The sequence below is a fragment of the Nannobrachium achirus genome (genome assembly GCF_963921795.1).
Source record: "Nannobrachium achirus genome assembly, chromosome: 13".
Lineage (NCBI taxonomy): Eukaryota > Metazoa > Chordata > Actinopteri > Myctophiformes > Myctophidae > Nannobrachium > Nannobrachium achirus.
Window position 1 is genome coordinate 31,813,371 of NC_137833.1, and position 16,963 is coordinate 31,830,333.

The 16,963-nt window shown below is 45.2% G+C and overlaps 1 protein-coding gene across 1 annotated transcript in view; it reads right to left on the reverse strand.

Annotated features, from left to right (window-relative positions):
- The window catches only part of epas1b (endothelial PAS domain protein 1b), a 93,167-nt gene that overhangs the window by 5,868 nt on the left and 70,336 nt on the right, over positions 1-16,963 (reverse strand). The window contains exons 8-14 of the mRNA XM_080741032.1: positions 15,054-15,201; positions 14,301-14,509; positions 13,114-13,304; positions 1,964-2,071; positions 812-1,323; positions 607-703; positions 98-191 (exon numbers count right to left, since the gene is read on the reverse strand). Of these exons, the coding sequence (XP_080597158.1) occupies positions 98-191; positions 607-703; positions 812-1,323; positions 1,964-2,071; positions 13,114-13,304; positions 14,301-14,509; positions 15,054-15,201 (1,359 nt within the window). The remainder of the gene's footprint in view (positions 1-97; positions 192-606; positions 704-811; positions 1,324-1,963; positions 2,072-13,113; positions 13,305-14,300; positions 14,510-15,053; positions 15,202-16,963) is intronic.

Consider the following 16,963-nt stretch of genomic DNA (forward strand, 5'->3'; position numbering starts at 1 on the left):
ATTTTATGCAATGTATTCATCAATGCAAGCAATCAAGGCTACCTATGCAATAAGAAACACGCACACACGCACGCGCGAACACATGCAGCAACCATACCTGCCAGTGAGCCTGTACTGAGGCAGCGGTCAATGACAGCACAACTCTCTTGTCTCATCCTCTTCCATATCATGTCTGGTGGCTTAATGTCATCCTGACAAACAAACAAACACACACACACTTAAATCAATGAGCTGCAGAAGATCAACTGATTAATAAAAGATAAAAAAGAATGTTATGTATCGGGGAAAAAAAAAACATTCTAGATTTTCTAGATAGATTCTTGTGCAGAATGCATCATGTACGTTAAATAAAATGTATTACCAAAAAGTAGTACGTTTGGATTGGAACCATAATCACATTTTCACTCTTATCTTTGCATTTCTACTTTCATAATACAAAAGATGATTAGCCTTAATCATACACTAATCCATTAATATCATGTGATGATTGGGGGCGACTGAGGTCCCGACCCACTGGTTGCTCTACAAACTATTACCAAGGCAAAGAAATCTTTAAAGTCTTCCAAAATATAAATATAACTATGTGGATGGTCAGTTGGGACTTACTATGGCCATTTGGGTGAAGGGGCGCTTGATGCTGTTGGCCAAGGTCGGTCTGGCTGGACCCATGTCTCGATAAGCCTGTGTAAAGTTCTCCATGGATCTATACATGAACGCACACACAAGCTTGTCAGTAACCAGATGCACTCTTCAGACATTTTCTGGGATTAAAATTGAAATGCCATTCGTTTCACCATCTTTGTTTTGTCACCTTTGTTTTTGTATGAGACCACTCTGTTGACATGAAGGGCGCTCCTCCTCTGAGAGGGGCTCTATCAGGCAGGTCTTGGCCCCCCGGGGCTGTTGTTGATACGTTAAAATGGGGTCCGGAGGCCAATTATTTTTGGGCCTGCCACCTGCCATGGACGCCACAGGTTTGGTAGAAAGATCTGGGTATTGGGGCATCTGTGTCTGGTCCGGCATGTAAGATCTGGTGGTCCTAAGTTCCCTCTGGTCCTGGAGAGGGCCCCTCTTATCCCCTGGGGGCCAGGAAACACTAGGCGGGTACTGGCTTTGAGACTGTGAGGAGGACAAGGGCTGGAAGAGGCTGGCAATGTTGCTAAAGCTCTGCTGGGTGGCTGGGTGGTGAGGGGATATGCCGTGGCCTGCTGGGGCCCCATCCATGGGCTCCGGCTCTGGAATGATGGGGTTCAGCAGGAAGTCCTCTCCATCCATGGGGATGTAGGGAGCCAATGTGTCCAGGTCCAAGTCACTAAAGTCCACCTGATATGAATCAAAAACAAATACAGATCATGCTTAAGCAGATTGTCATGTCCAGCATTAGGCCAAGAATCCAGAATCCTATCCTGGGATGTGCCATCTCATTAACTAATTTTCTGTGACGAGTTTGACCACTTATTGCCTATGGTCCAGGCCGCCAACGACGACTTTGACAACCTATCCTTATTTTGATGGCGCTGTTCGCTAGCTTATGGGTCACCAATTATTTCCGGTGTACCCGAAAGGTCACCTGACACGTTGATGACGTAACCGGAACAAAACTGCTTTTTTGGGAATTAAAGGGAAACATTGCCGTAATGAAAGTGCTGGGTGCAAGCTCGACGCGGAATCGCCTATCTTTGGAGTGGATCGTCGTGAGTGGACAGGGATTTTCCAACTCCAGGACACCCGTGTGCATCCTTTGCTCCCGCGAGCAGATCGGAGCAACACAGAATATTCTATGATTTCTCAAAGGTTAGTGAAAAACTCTCAGAAAGCGCGGCAGGGAACGACCAAAGTCGGAAAAAAATTCATGCTTCAATGAACAAAACTATTTTTGAGGCCTCCATTTTGTTATGTATTTACAGTATATATACTATACACACACACACGCACGCACGCACACACACACACACAAACTAACTTTAGTGCTCGCAGGGCTGTTGGTTCCCTCTGTGTCGAGGGTAAACAGTTTCTCTGTCAGGTCCACCTTCAGGTCACTCTCTGAGCAGTAGTCACCTGGGCTGCTGGGCTGTTGGATGGGAGGGAGGGAGGGGTTAGACAAATAAAGGCAGCTACACACTGTACCACTTCTAAAGTCATCGGGGAGTCATCAGATCTTTATACATTTCCCAGTACAGAAGTCTCTTTCTTGAAATCAGCTGTCATAATATCGTTGTGGTTTTCACACTACAAGATTGATCGCGACAAGGGATCACAAACTGCAAGATGTGCTCTCATTGGCTGTAGCACAGACAGATCTTCTTGGGGTGCGGTCGCAACCCTGTTCATACTGTACGTACAAGCGCCCCAAAAAAGGTCAGCAACAACCTAATCAGTGTAGTAGCCTTAATGGATGCCAGGGAGGAAGGAAGGGAATGAGAGAGCAGAGGGAAAGGTGGACAGTGTGAAAATCCATAAAAGAAACGAGAGAAAAGGAGAAAGCAAGACACAGAGAGAGTGAGAGAGAAAGAGTGTGAGAGAGAGAGAAATGGGGGGGGAGAACAAGAGGGAGGGGGGAGAGTGATGAGTTATGACAAAGGCTCCATTCACTGCTAAGTGAGTGACTGACCGTTGCTTCCAAACAGCCACCCCCTCCATTCTCACAGGTTGGGGCTAGAGGAAGGGCATCAACCGCTTTTGCCCTCTCCCTACCTTCTCCCTTCTCTGAATCCACAACACAGAGCCAGGCCATTAAAGGACAATAGCTGCGTTTACATGAACACCTTTCTTCCGATCTGATTCAAATAAACCCGATTGTTTTTGGATCAAGTGTTTACATGTGGTGAGATCAATCCAATATGGTGTTTGATCGGATTCTAAAAAGGTGCACAACTCTGCACCCGATTCGAATTTAAATCGGGTTGGGTTTAATCGGGTTTATTTGGGTGTATATGTCACGGTTTTTTTGCGTCTCAGAGAATTAGAGAAACGGAGCGCTTGCCGTGCCGCACAGGGCGGAACAAGCGGTCGCCACAACAACGTCCTCCAGGCGGAGCCACTCGATTGTCCACGACATTGCAAGCGGCGCGAAGGCCAGCGGACCTTGGTCCTGCTCTTCGCCCCCGAGCGCCGCAGGCGCGAGTGGCCGCGAAGAGCGGGCCAGAGTTACGAAGCCGTGGTGAATGCAATCGTTATATTTATACGGCCTGGGCAAGCCCACGATAAACGCCCTGTCCAAGTGACTACAATGGAGCTAATGGCTAGGCTAGGCTAGGCTAGGCTAGGCTAGGCTAGGCTAGTAAATAAAGAAAGAGAGTAGCAAACGAGTGACGTCAGCGCCTTCACTATTGAATGGCTGCGTCGCCATCTGGTGGTGATTAGTGTGTGGTGAACTACAAAACGAGCGCTCTTACCACAGTCTCCCTGAGTTACCCAGTTACCCTGTAACATATACATGGAGAATTTTAATCAGGTTTATTTTAAATCTCGTTTTAACCCAATTAAAAGTGTCCATGTAAACACAGCTATTGATTACTGATTGTCAACGAGTCAATAAAATCCTCTCTGCATTATATTGACTGATAAATCTGAGCACTCCTGCTCCTACTGACATAGCCTACCAGCACACTGTACCAGAATTGCGTGCAAGCTTCCGACTTCCCCCTGGTGATCTAGAGGCAGAGCTAAACTGGCCTATGATTCTTTGCTATGCCATACAGACACCAAATGCATCCAGACCAAATGCCGCTCACTTCACATTGGGTGTGATTATTTTGTCATGTCATCCCAATTGCATCTAGAAAAGAGATGGTTGAAAAGAGAGAGGGTACCATAGTTTTGTACTTTTTCTGTTTTGTATGGAGTCCATGGAGCATTACTCTAATAGACCCCCAGGTGTGGTTATAATATGCAACTAGAAATATTAATCCTTCGAAACAGTGTGGGCTCGCTTCCACCCAAAAAATAATAGTAAAAGGTGTCAAGGTTCCAGGCAATGCTCTCTTTCATTTTACTGACGGGCCCAGTCCGGCCTGTTCGAAGTGGAGCGGTGAATCTGAGCAGCTATACCCTGTGTGTGTGTGTGTGTATGTACTGTACTGTACTGTACTGTACTGTACTGTACCTTACTGTACTGTACCTTACTGTACCTTACTGTACTGTACCTTACTGTACCTTACTGTGCTGTACTGTACCTTACTGTGCTGTACTGTACCCTACCTTACTGTACTTTACCTTACTGTACTGTACTGTACCTTACTGTGCTGTACAGTACTGTACCTTACTGTACCTTATTGTACCTTACTGTACTGTACTTGACTGTACAATACTGTACCTTACTGTACTGTACATTACTGTACTGTACTGTACTCTACTGCACTTTTCTGTACACTACTGTACCTTGCTGTACTGTACCTTACTGTACTGTACTTAACTGTACCTTACTGTACTGTACTTTACTGTACCTTACTGTACTGTACTTAACTGTACCTTACTGTACTGTACTTTACTGTACTCTGCTGTACCTTACTGTACTGTACTCTGCTGTACTGTACTGTATTGTACCTTACTGTACTGTACTTTAATGTACTCTACTGTACCTTACTATACCTTACTGTACTGTACTTTAATGTACTCTACTGTACCTTACTGTACTGTACTTTAATGTACTCTACTGTACCTTACTATACCTTACTGTACTGTACTCTACTGTACCTGACTACCTTACTGTACCTTACTGTACTGTACTTTTATGTACTCTACTGTACTCTACTGTACCTGACTGTACCTTATTGTACTGTACTCTACTGTACCTTACTGTACACTACTGTATTGTACCTTACTGTACTGTACCTTACTGTACTTTACTGTACTCTACTGTACCTTACTGTACTGTACATATTCTATGTGTTCTATATCTATGAATTCTATGTGTGTGTTTGTGTGTGTGTGTGTGTGTGTGTGTGTGTGTGTGTGAATACACTTTGAGAACCCCCCAGCGGGGGTCCCCAAACCACATTTTGGGAATCAGCAATGCTCCCCCTGGGACCCCTGGGTTTCCCTGAACCACACTTTGAGAACCAGATAAATAGCCAATGAAAAGCTTTTTCATAAACATAATGTTTTCATCTACAAGCTCACAACACTGCACATTGTAGATCAACTTCAGCATTAAGTGGTCCATCTATGTTTTTTATTAATAATAAAATCTGCAAAGTAACAAGTAACTGAAGCTGTCAAATGCTGTATTTATAGTAGAGTATAAGTAACAAAAATGGAAAGTAGAGTAAAAGTACCTCAAAATTGTACTGTAGGTGCAAGTACTTGTATATACTTGAGTAAATGTACTTGGTTACTTTGCAGCACCACAGAACAGCCAATGACAGACATGCCTTTAATCGCAGCTGTGTCAATCAGTAGAGTGGAGAAGGACATTTATAGATATTTATAGTTTTAACTCAGAATATATACATCACACAGCTTAGATATTTGGATCAAATCAGAGAGCAGAACTGTGTGAACTCAATGATATAAATAGCATATCTGAAGTGTGAACATTGCAGCCACAGCGCCTTAACATAAACATGGGTATATTATCCTCTCTCTCCACTCTGTCCAGACCCACTAAACCCATTGGAAATGCATTGGGTGCTTAAAGTTAAATATTTTTATATTTTTATATTTATACTACAAAACATTTCAAAACGAAAAATACAAGCACACGTGTCCTCAGTAAGCTGAACACATAACCATTTGAATGGTGTTGAAAGGTGTAAGTGTGTAGGAGTTGAATCGCGCCAAAGTTTTGAGGAGATACTGACTAGTATAGTATAGTATAGTATTATAGTATAGTATATAAATAATGAAGATAACATACGTGTGCTCGCCTTCCAGGCGAGCCCACAAATATTTCTTCCATGTCTATTTTTGGTTTCTTCCTGAAATCTGAAAGCCTCCGAGTCAAAAGGCGGCGAAGGCCCAATCAAAATACAGTACACCGCTTTAATGACACAAAAAAATCCCCTCCCTTTATTAGCCTATCATACGACAACAGCTGTGGGCGTGGCTAACTTCAGGTGGGTGGTGTTAAGGTGAAAACCAGGTATACTATCCGGGGAAAAAGGGTGATTTTTGGCTGAACGTGGTTTCGCTTGTAGCTTAGGGTCACCTCTTAACAACTTGGGTGCCAAACTCGTTCAGTAATGAGTTAAGGCCACTAGGGGTCACCCTGCCAAAAGGAGTGGTCTTGTTCATGAACGAGACAACAAGGGGTTAACTGGTACAGCTCTGCGTGCATGCTGTGACCTGTGAATGACCCTAGTCCATACGTCACCCCGTAGCTCAGAGAGAGAGAGAGAAACTGGATGCTCTAGGCTGCATTGATTTCCATTCTAGCCTGAAACATAAAAAGGGCTTTATCTATGAATGAGGTGAAAAGAACGCCAGGGAAGCAGAGATCTGATTTTTTTCACGGCGACACTTTACCGCGATGGTCGGCCGCGGTTTGGATTTTAGTTTCGCGAGCGTTTGTAAACAAATGGATTTTCTTCCTCAATCGTCAGCGGACACTCACGTGCACACGCACAAAGCTTCCGACGCTCTTCAAAATAAAGCGTGAGTGAACGGCGGCAGCAGCAACAGCTAGAAATGTTAGAAACCTTATATCCCTTGAGCATTTTTACATTAACCCCTTAATGCCCAAACCACTATAAATCCACCCAAAATTGAGTTTTATGGTATTTCATGCAAAATTCTTGATCTAAATGCATAACGTTTGCTTTCTACAGAGTGTTTATCCATGAAAGTGAATATGTACAGTGCATTAGATTTAATAATTATGCATTTTTAAATATTAACTCCTTCATGCCCAGAAGAAATAATCTTTAAAATGAGATATTGTGAAATTGCACATGCACAGAAATCAAATCAAATGCATCATATCTTCTTTCTACTCCTTTTAGTTATTAACCCTTAAATGCTTAAAGGGCCTACACCATGCTTTTAAAACTATATTTTTTGTATAAATATATGCTCAAAATTGAGTCTTAGACAGGTCTTAACCCCCAACACACACCCTGACCATTCCTCTTGTTTCTTATAGCTGTGCTATTATTAGGCCCTGCAGCTGCAATACCAAAACGGCCTTTGTTTGCTCAGTGGCGCATCTAGTGGGGTTTTTCCACCCTCCCCCTCCCCCTCTCCAACGTTGTCGACAACAAATAATGTAATATTGGGCCAATACAAAAATAGGATAATGTTCCAGCTCTGATTATAGCCTACTGTAGGCCTATGTTGTATGATATAAGCCTACTGTCAAATCCTCTTCCTCCTGGTTGGAGGCTTGGAGCGTTTTCATCTGCAGCGAGAGAGAGGAGAGGCGGGGTGTGGAGCTCTTTCTAGCCGGAGATAGTGAAGGGAGATGCGGGGTGGCCAGCCGGGGACAGCGATAGAAGAGGCGGCGTGTAGCCGTGGATAGAGAGAGGAGAGGCGGGGTGTGGAGCTCTTTCTAGCCGGGGACAGTGATTAAGCTCTCTATAGCCGGGGAGAGTGAAGGGAGGACCGGGACAGTCTGCTTGAGCTGCTTGTCGCGGCCAGGACCGCCGCTCTGTCCACCGGGTCGGAGCTGCTTGTCGCGGCCGGGACCGCCGCTGTCCACCGGGTCGGAGCTGCTTGTCGCGACCGGGGCCGCCGCTCTGTCCACCGGGTCGGAGCTGCGGCGGTCCCGGCCGCGACAAGCATCTACTTGGTTAAGAAATCGCGGTGGATTCGGCCACCACGGCTCGCTCCCACCCGGCCACCGCGGCGAGCTCCGCGGCTCGCTCCCACCCGGCCACCGCGAGCTCCCACCCGGCCACCGCGGAAAATTTAGGCCCAGGCTTCAGAAGGCCTCGGATCATTAAAAATAGGTCTTTTGTTTCCTTGTTAGAAGGGACGAAGCTTGGGTCCTCGCAGTCTATAACGTCACATTTATAGTGCAATCCAGGAACGTTAAGACTTCTCCTTGGACATGTTGATAGCAAAAATGTTCATAGAATAAAAGTGAGTGAGAGCACTGAGTGAGCAGCCCCAGAACAGTAAGCCAGCTGCAGATGGAAGTGGAGGCTAAGCAAATTAGAAACAAATGAGGGGCTGGGTTTAGAAGAGTAGCTCTGGTTTTTACCTGAAGGGCGGGGGGGGGGGGGGGGGGGGGAACGAGAGTGACGTCACTCTCGTCAACTCTCAGAACAGCACTGTTCTGAGAACCCGTGGAAAGCTTTTCATCTCTGTCTGCCCAAAACCAGAGAAAGACACAACGGTCAGAAATATGACTTTGTGAGGATAGAAGGTGCCAGTGGGACCCCAAAAAAAGGTTTTAAAATAGAAAAAGTGAAAATTCATGGTGTAGGTCCTTTAAACAAAACATCCACCCAAAATAGAGTTTCATAGCATTTCATGCGGGGAGGCAAGCTCTTCAGAAGATTAGGTTCTGAAATGACTTTTTTTGGCATTTTAAAATTCTACTCCTGGCCGGCTCCTCCTACGTCTCATGCTCTCACCACAGTCACCAGGTCCAGGACCATGTGCGTTGCACCAGACTCCCGATCCAAACATTTAATTCATTCAAAGACTTGCACAAATCTTCACATGTCACATTCTGGGTCGGGCCCTTGCCCTTCCCCAGTTCTACCACACTTTGCTCGCCCCCTCCCCTCCCCTCCTGTGAGTACCTGCTTGACAATCTGAACTCTTCCCGGTATCACAGCTGAGAGCTGTTGGCTAATAAATAAGTAAGACTGCCTAGTTGGCCAGAGACTATTTAAACCAGGACACTGTTTTCTTTCTGTGCTGGATCATTGTTTTGCTGTCCGTTCCTCAGTCAGTCTGTGTATGTTTGTACTTTTGTATATGAGTTCAGTGTATGCTTGTGGTAACTGTGTTTAACTTTAGTAAAGTCTTCTTATTTGCACTCCTTGGTTTCCTGCATGTACTTTGACATCGAGTTCTGCATTTGGGTCCTCACCACTACAACACCAGATCGTGACATCACAAGCTTGTAGATCTGCTATTCTTTTCTTCAGTATGGACATGCTGATGTTTCTTCAGGAGGTCTAACCTACTGAAACCCTTGTCACACTGTTTACACACAAAAGGTTTTTCTCCAGTGTGGACACGCTGGTGCCTCATCAGAGCCCCTAACACACTGAAACCTGTGTCACACTGTTTACACACGAAGGGTTTTTCTCCAGTGTGAACATGCTGGTGTGTCTTCAGACTTGCTAACTCACTGAAACTCTTGTCACACTGTTTACAGATGAAGGGTTTTTCTCCAGTATGGACATGCTGGTGTCTCTTCAGAGTCCCTGACTCACTGAAACCCTTGTCACACTGTTTACACACAAAGGGCTTTTCTCCATTGTGGATACGCTGGTGCCTCTTCAGGTGACCTAACTCATTGAAACTCTTGTCACACTGTCTACAGATGAAGGGTTTTTCTCCAGTGTGGACACGCTGATGTGTCTTCAGGTGACCTAACTGACTGAAACCCTTGTCACACTCTTTACACACAAAGGGTTTTTCTCCAGTATGGACACGCTGGTGTGTCTTCAGAGTCCCTGACTCACTGAAACCCTTGTCACACTGTTTACACACAAAGGGCTTTTCTCCATTGTGGATACGTTGGTGTCTCTTCAGAGTCCCTGAATCACTAAAACCCTTGTCACACTGTTTACACACAAAAGGTTTTTCTCCATTGTGGATACGCTGGTGTCTCTTCAGGTGACCTAACACACTGAAACTCTTGTCACACTGTCTACAGATGAAGGGTTTTTCTCCAGTATGGACACGCTGATGTGTCTTCAGGTGACCTAACTCACTGAAACCCTTGTCACACTCTTTACACACAAAGGGTTTTTCTCCAGTATGGACACGCTGGTGTGTCTTTAGAGTCTCTGACTCACTGAAACCCTTGTCACACTGTTTACACACAAAGGGCTTTTCTCCATTGTGGATACGCTGGTGCCTCTTCAGGTGACCTAACTGACTGAAACCCTTGTCACACTGTTTACACACAAAGGGTTTTTCTCCAGTATGGACACGCTGGTGTGTCTTCAGAGTCCCTGACTCATTGAAACTCTTGTCACACTGTTTACACACAAAGGGTTTTTCTCCAGTATGGACAAACTGATGTGTCTTCAGGTGACCTAACTGACTGAAACCCTTGTCACACTGTTTACACACAAAGGGTCTTTCTCCAGTGTGGACACGTTGGTGCCTCTTCAGGTTACCTAACTCACTGAAACTCTTTTCACACTGTTTACACAGGAAAGGTTTTTCTTTGGAGTGGACATGCTGTGTCGATACCACAATGAAACTCTTATCACATAAGAGGTTTTCTTTCATGTGTAGGTCATCAAAAGTTTCTTTACTTCTCCTGGCTGTGTTGAAGTCATCGCAAGATCTCGGTTTGTCTGTGTCTCCTTGTGGCTGGCCGGTTACACAGCTGGTGATTGCTCGACAGGAAGATGAGGGCAGCTGTCTGTTGTCCATCATTTGATGGTAGAGGTTGGTGTGGCTGACACTCTGACTCTCACAGTAGCTTTCTCACGGTCGTGCTCAGACTAAATGTGACGTTTATAAACTGTGTCACATCTTATTCAGGTCGACCAGAGCTCTGGTCTGACGTCACACAATACAAAACCATTGACATCATTCCTAATAACACCGATTGTGGCCCTTATATATGCCTCAATGTTATGACGTCACCCTTTGCCCCTCTCTGATTGGCTACGGGTCCACGGCATAAACACAGACACTCAATCTGGGACAGCCGGCCCATATCTGGGAATGTCCATATATGGACATATTGTCAGTCAGTCTAGTGTGGTTGACGCGACATGACACATTTGCTAATTAATTCTGTCGTTGTCCCTTTATGCCCATATATGGAGATGCCTGTCCCAATGTCATCATATTAAGTGCATATCTGGGAATGCCCATATTTGGCAATGACCATATATGGACGCTCCATATATGGCCAAGACAGAATTCATTTGCAAATCAAGACTGCTGACTATCATCGCCTGGATCTCCATATATGATGATAACGACACTGAACCTCATCAAACCCTGGCTATGCGTACACAGAGACAACTGGATCATCACCTAGATCTCCATATATGGAGATGGTAAATACCTCTACATCTGACCTCATGGACTCCATATCTGGATATAGCTGACCTGACCTGTGTGATGACTCGACCAGCTCAGCAGAAGGGTGTACATGCCATAGCAACCAGTGTTTGGTGGAATTCATTGACATAACAAATAAACTGAGACAAAAAGGGTGAAAATAATTAGCTGCTCTAACTTTAGAGTGGGCGAGAAGAACTGTACCATTGCTGCTGTCAGGGCTCCAGACTAACTTTTCACAGGTAGCACTGGTGCCACCTACCTTTTCATTAGGTAGCACCACCAAAAATTAGGTAGCACCATATTTTTTCTTTGTAGGCATAGCGTATTAGCGTGGTATTAATACATAGCCGCCGACAGTTGTGTTCATTTCCATACCATAAGTTTGCCTTGATGTAAATATTGACAATGACCCAAACTTGATATTTGCTAAATATTTTAATCTGAACTTTAGGTTTCTCTGCATGAGCAGAGTGGCTCGGAGGACGATCGGGGGTAGCCGACTCTTTTCAAACATGTTTGATATTTTCCTGGATCAGTACTGGTCTGGAAGACTGGAACAGCAGCAGGGGACTGAGAGAAAATAGGTACAGCAGCCGCTGATAGACGCAAGTCTCTGAGCATACATCTGACTGAGTGACAGATCCATCTCTTTTTTCTCTCCACCTCTCCCTCTGCCTCTCTCACTCACTCACACACACGCGCGCGCACACAGACACACTTTTCATAGCGCCCGTCCGTCCGTCCATTAGGTTGTATCATGAATGATTGGGATTTAAATTAAAACTCAACGGTAACGCGATCCAAAAAACAAACAAACAGAAGAAATAACGCTACCAGCCACTGTCTGCAGTCAGTCACAGGCTAGCACATCACATCAAAGAAGTACACGCCTATCCTGATCTACGGGGGCTCTCCCCTGATCTACAAGCCTACAACGTGGCACGGAAGGGACACCGTTTGATCTTGGAGATCTATGTCCTTTTTTTTTTCTTTTTTTTAATGATCAAGTGGTATAAAGCTTCAGCAAAACTCCTCAGTAGGGATGGGTATCGTTCACCTTCCAATCGACACGATACCCCCTTCGATACCTGGGAATCGATATGACACCTCTATGTTCTGTGTGCGCTACACCGTCATACGACTAATCATAAATCAGGCACCGTGAGAAGGAGCAACACTTGACTAATAGCACAGGAGAGAGAGAGGCATTAAGGGGTTAATAACAAAAAATGCTCATGGGATATCACCGGGCACCCTCTTAAGCCACCCACTTGAGTTGCAATGATTTTTTCTCTTTGAAGGTCCGCGATGCCATGGTCTCCATAGACTTCCATGTAATTCATAGTGCACGGATCGTGGACGCCCATGCCTAGATCATGCACCATGTGTGTGGAGGTTGTTCACAGCTTTCAAACAAAAAAATCTGCTTGGAAATCCGTTCAGGCATTCATGATTTAGCAGCCATTCTGTTTTCTTCAGATGTAAACAAATTTTTGATTTTTTGTTATTCTTATTATAATTATTTTTTTGTTCAAAAAAGTCCCAAACTCGGGAAACTCGGGGTTGGCACAGGGACCTAGCAATACAAACTCGGGGTTGGCACCAGATGTTAAGAGGTGACCCTAAGCTACAAGAATCAGTTTAGAAAAAAACTTTTACCAACGAAACCACGTTCACCCCCACGGCTCCCGGACTAAACCTAATGAACAGGTGGTTGTGGCCACGTAAAAACATAATTTTAACAGTTTCTGCACACTTTTTTGAAACAAATCTTTCTCCAATATAATCATAATACCCGATGATTGTGTTTTGTGGGAGGGAAAATCACGGAACCCTGTCTTTAATTAAGTTCCTCCGCTAGCAAGCTAATTAATCTGTTAATTTCACACACGCACGCACGCACGCACGCACACACGCACACACACACATCCATCCCTCCTTCCTTCCACGTGTGATCCGTACCGTAGAGCAGCTGCTCAGGCTGGGAGTGGCGCTCCCAGGTGGAGGCTTCTGTGGCACAGTGAATGTGCAGCTCATGTCACCTGCAGGCGGCTTGTGGCTCTCGCTGGCCCAGGCCGGTGGCCCCACGGGAGGCATGGGGGAGGCTTGGGGGAAGGCTGGCGGATGCTGGGGCTCCTCAAACTGAGAGTCACCTGGGAACAGGAAGCCAGAGTCAACAAAATGGGGAAAGCTGGGAAGCTATGAGATGCCATTCAATTACGTTAGTTCAGGGGTCTTCAACGTTTTCAGGCCAAGGACCCCAACAACCACAAAATAGATAACATATCCACCTGTTTCCGCAAGACTTTACTGTAGCATTATCTGCGGGACACTTCCGGTTAACAGCAGACATACAAGCTCACGTCGCGTCGCAGATGTAACCGTTGTGAGCTTGTAGATCACACTCGGCCGCGAGTCGCCTGCGACGCCGGAAATGTCGCGCAATGCATGATGGGATGTTGGAAAGTTGTGGATAGTTTCATCGTTTGACATCACAATCATCAGTGTATTTTGGATTCATGTCAATTTGTGTTTTCAGATTTTTAACCACATGAACCGTCAATACTTAATAAACTTGACCTTTCACTCTGTACTTAGTCTGCTCTTTATCCCCTCTACAGCAAACGTCTTTGCCGATCTACAAGCTCACAACGCCTCACGCTGCGAGGCGTTGTGAGCTTGTAGATCGGCTATTTTTGGCTAAAGTTCTCTGATATGGACACTAGTTTTGGACACTAGTGTTCAAGTGGTTAATATGAAAAAGAGGTTTCTATCACACAAAGATTTGGAGGACCCCCTGTAGTAACTCTGAGGACCCCCTAGGGGTCCCGGACCCCCTGTTGAAGACTCCTGATTTAAAGACCTAAGTGAATGATATGCAGCCTGTCTCTCTCCACTGTCAAATAAAATAAAGGCAGACCCCCCCCCCCCCCCCCCCCAATAATATATAGATATTTAGTTATATTACATATGTATTTATTATGTAATATAACAAGTTATATAATCATATATTTAGCTTTTTACATCCCATGTTCATCCCCCTTTTTACATGGGATGAACATGGGATGAGTCCAAAAGATAACATTCTTTCCCCTTAGCACCTAAGCAGGATCAGAAGCAGAATAATGAAAATATAAAAAGTGTCAAACCGAAGTCGAGGGAGACGATGGTGTCCCCAGGTGTCGGGGCCAGGTGGGTGAGGTCCTCCGGTTCCTCTTTGAGTTTAGTGAAGAGAGCATCACCCGGCTCTCCAGCCACATCCACGGGCTCTGTGCTGAAGAAACTGGCCATGTGGCAGGGCTTGAACAGGGATTCTGTCTGCTCCATGGAGAGAATCATTGACTTCTCCTCAATGTCACTGTGGGGCAGCGGAGGAAGTGAGAGAAGCAATGAGGTCTTTGGACAGAAAATAACATTTTGTATTTGTTATTTAACTCTAGCTTTAATAAATAGCGTTAAACCTGTCCAAAAGCCTCATGTCAGTTGGCAATGCACCCTTTGTCAAGTCCCGCCCGTTTTCCCGCCCCTCTTCACACCCATTGGTTGCTGTGTCTTGGTGGGACACTCGGTGGGACACTCCATCCACAACCATTTTAATTCAGTTGCTTCGTAGTGTTATTCTGTGCATTCACTTCTAATTTCAAACTTGGTTTCAGTGAAATGGAGCTGCTCAGTGGCAGTATAGTGACTCAGCGTATTTTTAAATGTTTTTATTTCTCCAAAAATGATGTTTTAGCAAATTTAACATAAAAAAGGCGGAACCAGGGCGGGACAAGGCAGATAGAGCCTGCTGGTTGGTCAGTCGCGTGCGTGCGCGTTTTCTGGTGTAGTCCGGCTGTGAGGCGTTTAATTCAATATTCTTGGTAATGAATGAGTAAAGTGCATGCTGTCCCCTGTCTTACCTGAGCACATAGTTGATGCAAACAATGCACTGGGGCTGAGAGTTGCGGGTGTTGTAAATGACAGTTCCCTGGGTCTCAACCCAGACGTAGCCTCCGTGTTTCGCCAGCATACGATACTGACCACTCACCGCCTGGCCCTTGGTGCATACTGCAGAGAGACAGACAGATCCACAGACAGGGTGATTGGTTTGTTCATCAGAAAAGCTGCAAAAATGAGCTCTGTAACAAACCGCACTCAGGACATAAAAGAATTAAAAAATAAAATAAGCTCAATTTATGGTTCATTGTTCAGGGGTGTGCCTTCAAAAAGAAAAGTAAGCCTTGCCGAGCCCCATAGGGCAGGAACCTATCTCCTGATTCTGTAGCGGGAGGCAGCTTGATGTACGAGTACACCCCCTGGACATGCAGGGACTTACCCCCAATTCCAACCCTTGCTGCTGAGTGCCAAGCAGGGAGGCACTGGGTCCCATTTTTCAGAGTCTTTGGTATGACCCGACCGGGCTAACCACAAGGCCACTGAGCTCAAAAAGCCTGGTTTCTGTTCTCTTAAACACTGATTATCTTGCACACTCTTGAAGAATTTGCAACAAACACTGCCGTCCAAAAGCTCAATCTTTTTTTACTTGAATGAAAATAATGCTCAACTTGCGAACTCTATTTCAGTACAACAGGAACGCTTGCGAGATCTTTGAACCTACAGTAACTGCAGATTGATTTGTGAGTGAAATCTCTCGAAGAGATTTGAGGGAAAAAAAGAGGTTCTGGCTTCGAACCAAAGTCCAGTACTGGCGTGGGAAAGAATCAAGACAAAGTGGTCACAGGGTCTACGGAAAGCTAGCGTGTCTGTGTGTGTGTGTGTGTGTGTGTGTGTGTGTGTGTGTGTGTGTGTGTGTGTGTGTGTGTGTGTGTGTGTGTGTGTGTGTGTGTGCGCACGTGCGTGTGCATGCGTGTGCATGTGTACAGTATGCGTGGAGGGCAAGTCAGGGCAACAGTATAAGCAGCACGGAATGAATGCATGTACAATATTAGTCACGTTGGAGCGTACCTTATGCCTGTGTGCACTTAGTGTTTGTTTGTGTGTGTGCATGTGCAAGTAAGTGAGTATTTGAAATGATGAAATGAAAGCCTGTTAATTGAGCATACATACTGTAGTTGAAGTCATGGATGTTTAAGAATGACAGAAACAGTAACACTGTTTTGCACAAAAATTGCAATTTGCTTCTTTTACCTCTACACGAGTATAGAGTCAATGATTCTTCTCACACACGCACGCACGCACGCACACACACACACACACACACACACACACACACACACACACACTGCACTGACTGTTGTCAACTTATTTTCCCCCAATATTTGGTTTGAAGACCTAAATCACATCAACTCCTTTCCTGTCCTGTTCCACTGCTTTCACAAAGACCTAATGATATAGAGCTGTCACTGAAGACACAAACCATGACACTTCAGAGCGCACGCACACACACACACACACACACACACACACACACACACACACACACACACACACACACACACACACACACACACACACACACACACACAGTGTCATTAGACTGTAATAGAGGCCACCTGGCCCCCTGCCAGCCCTGTGAGCGTGTGTTACTGTATGTTTCATGTGTATGTGGGTGCGCTCATGGCAGATGTGTAAGCCTTATCAGCCTAACGCTGGCCATGCTTAATAGAATAAAATACATCTCAAAAGCATGTGCTGGTTCTACTCACATGCAACACAGGAGGCAAACTTACAGTACACTACATACACACCACTATTGTGTAAGGTATACGTTGCATTTAATATATATCGTAGATATACGGTATGTAAGGTTGCAAAGATACCTCCTATCTGTTGATAACCAAACAATGAGATTGTTACAAACAAAGGCATT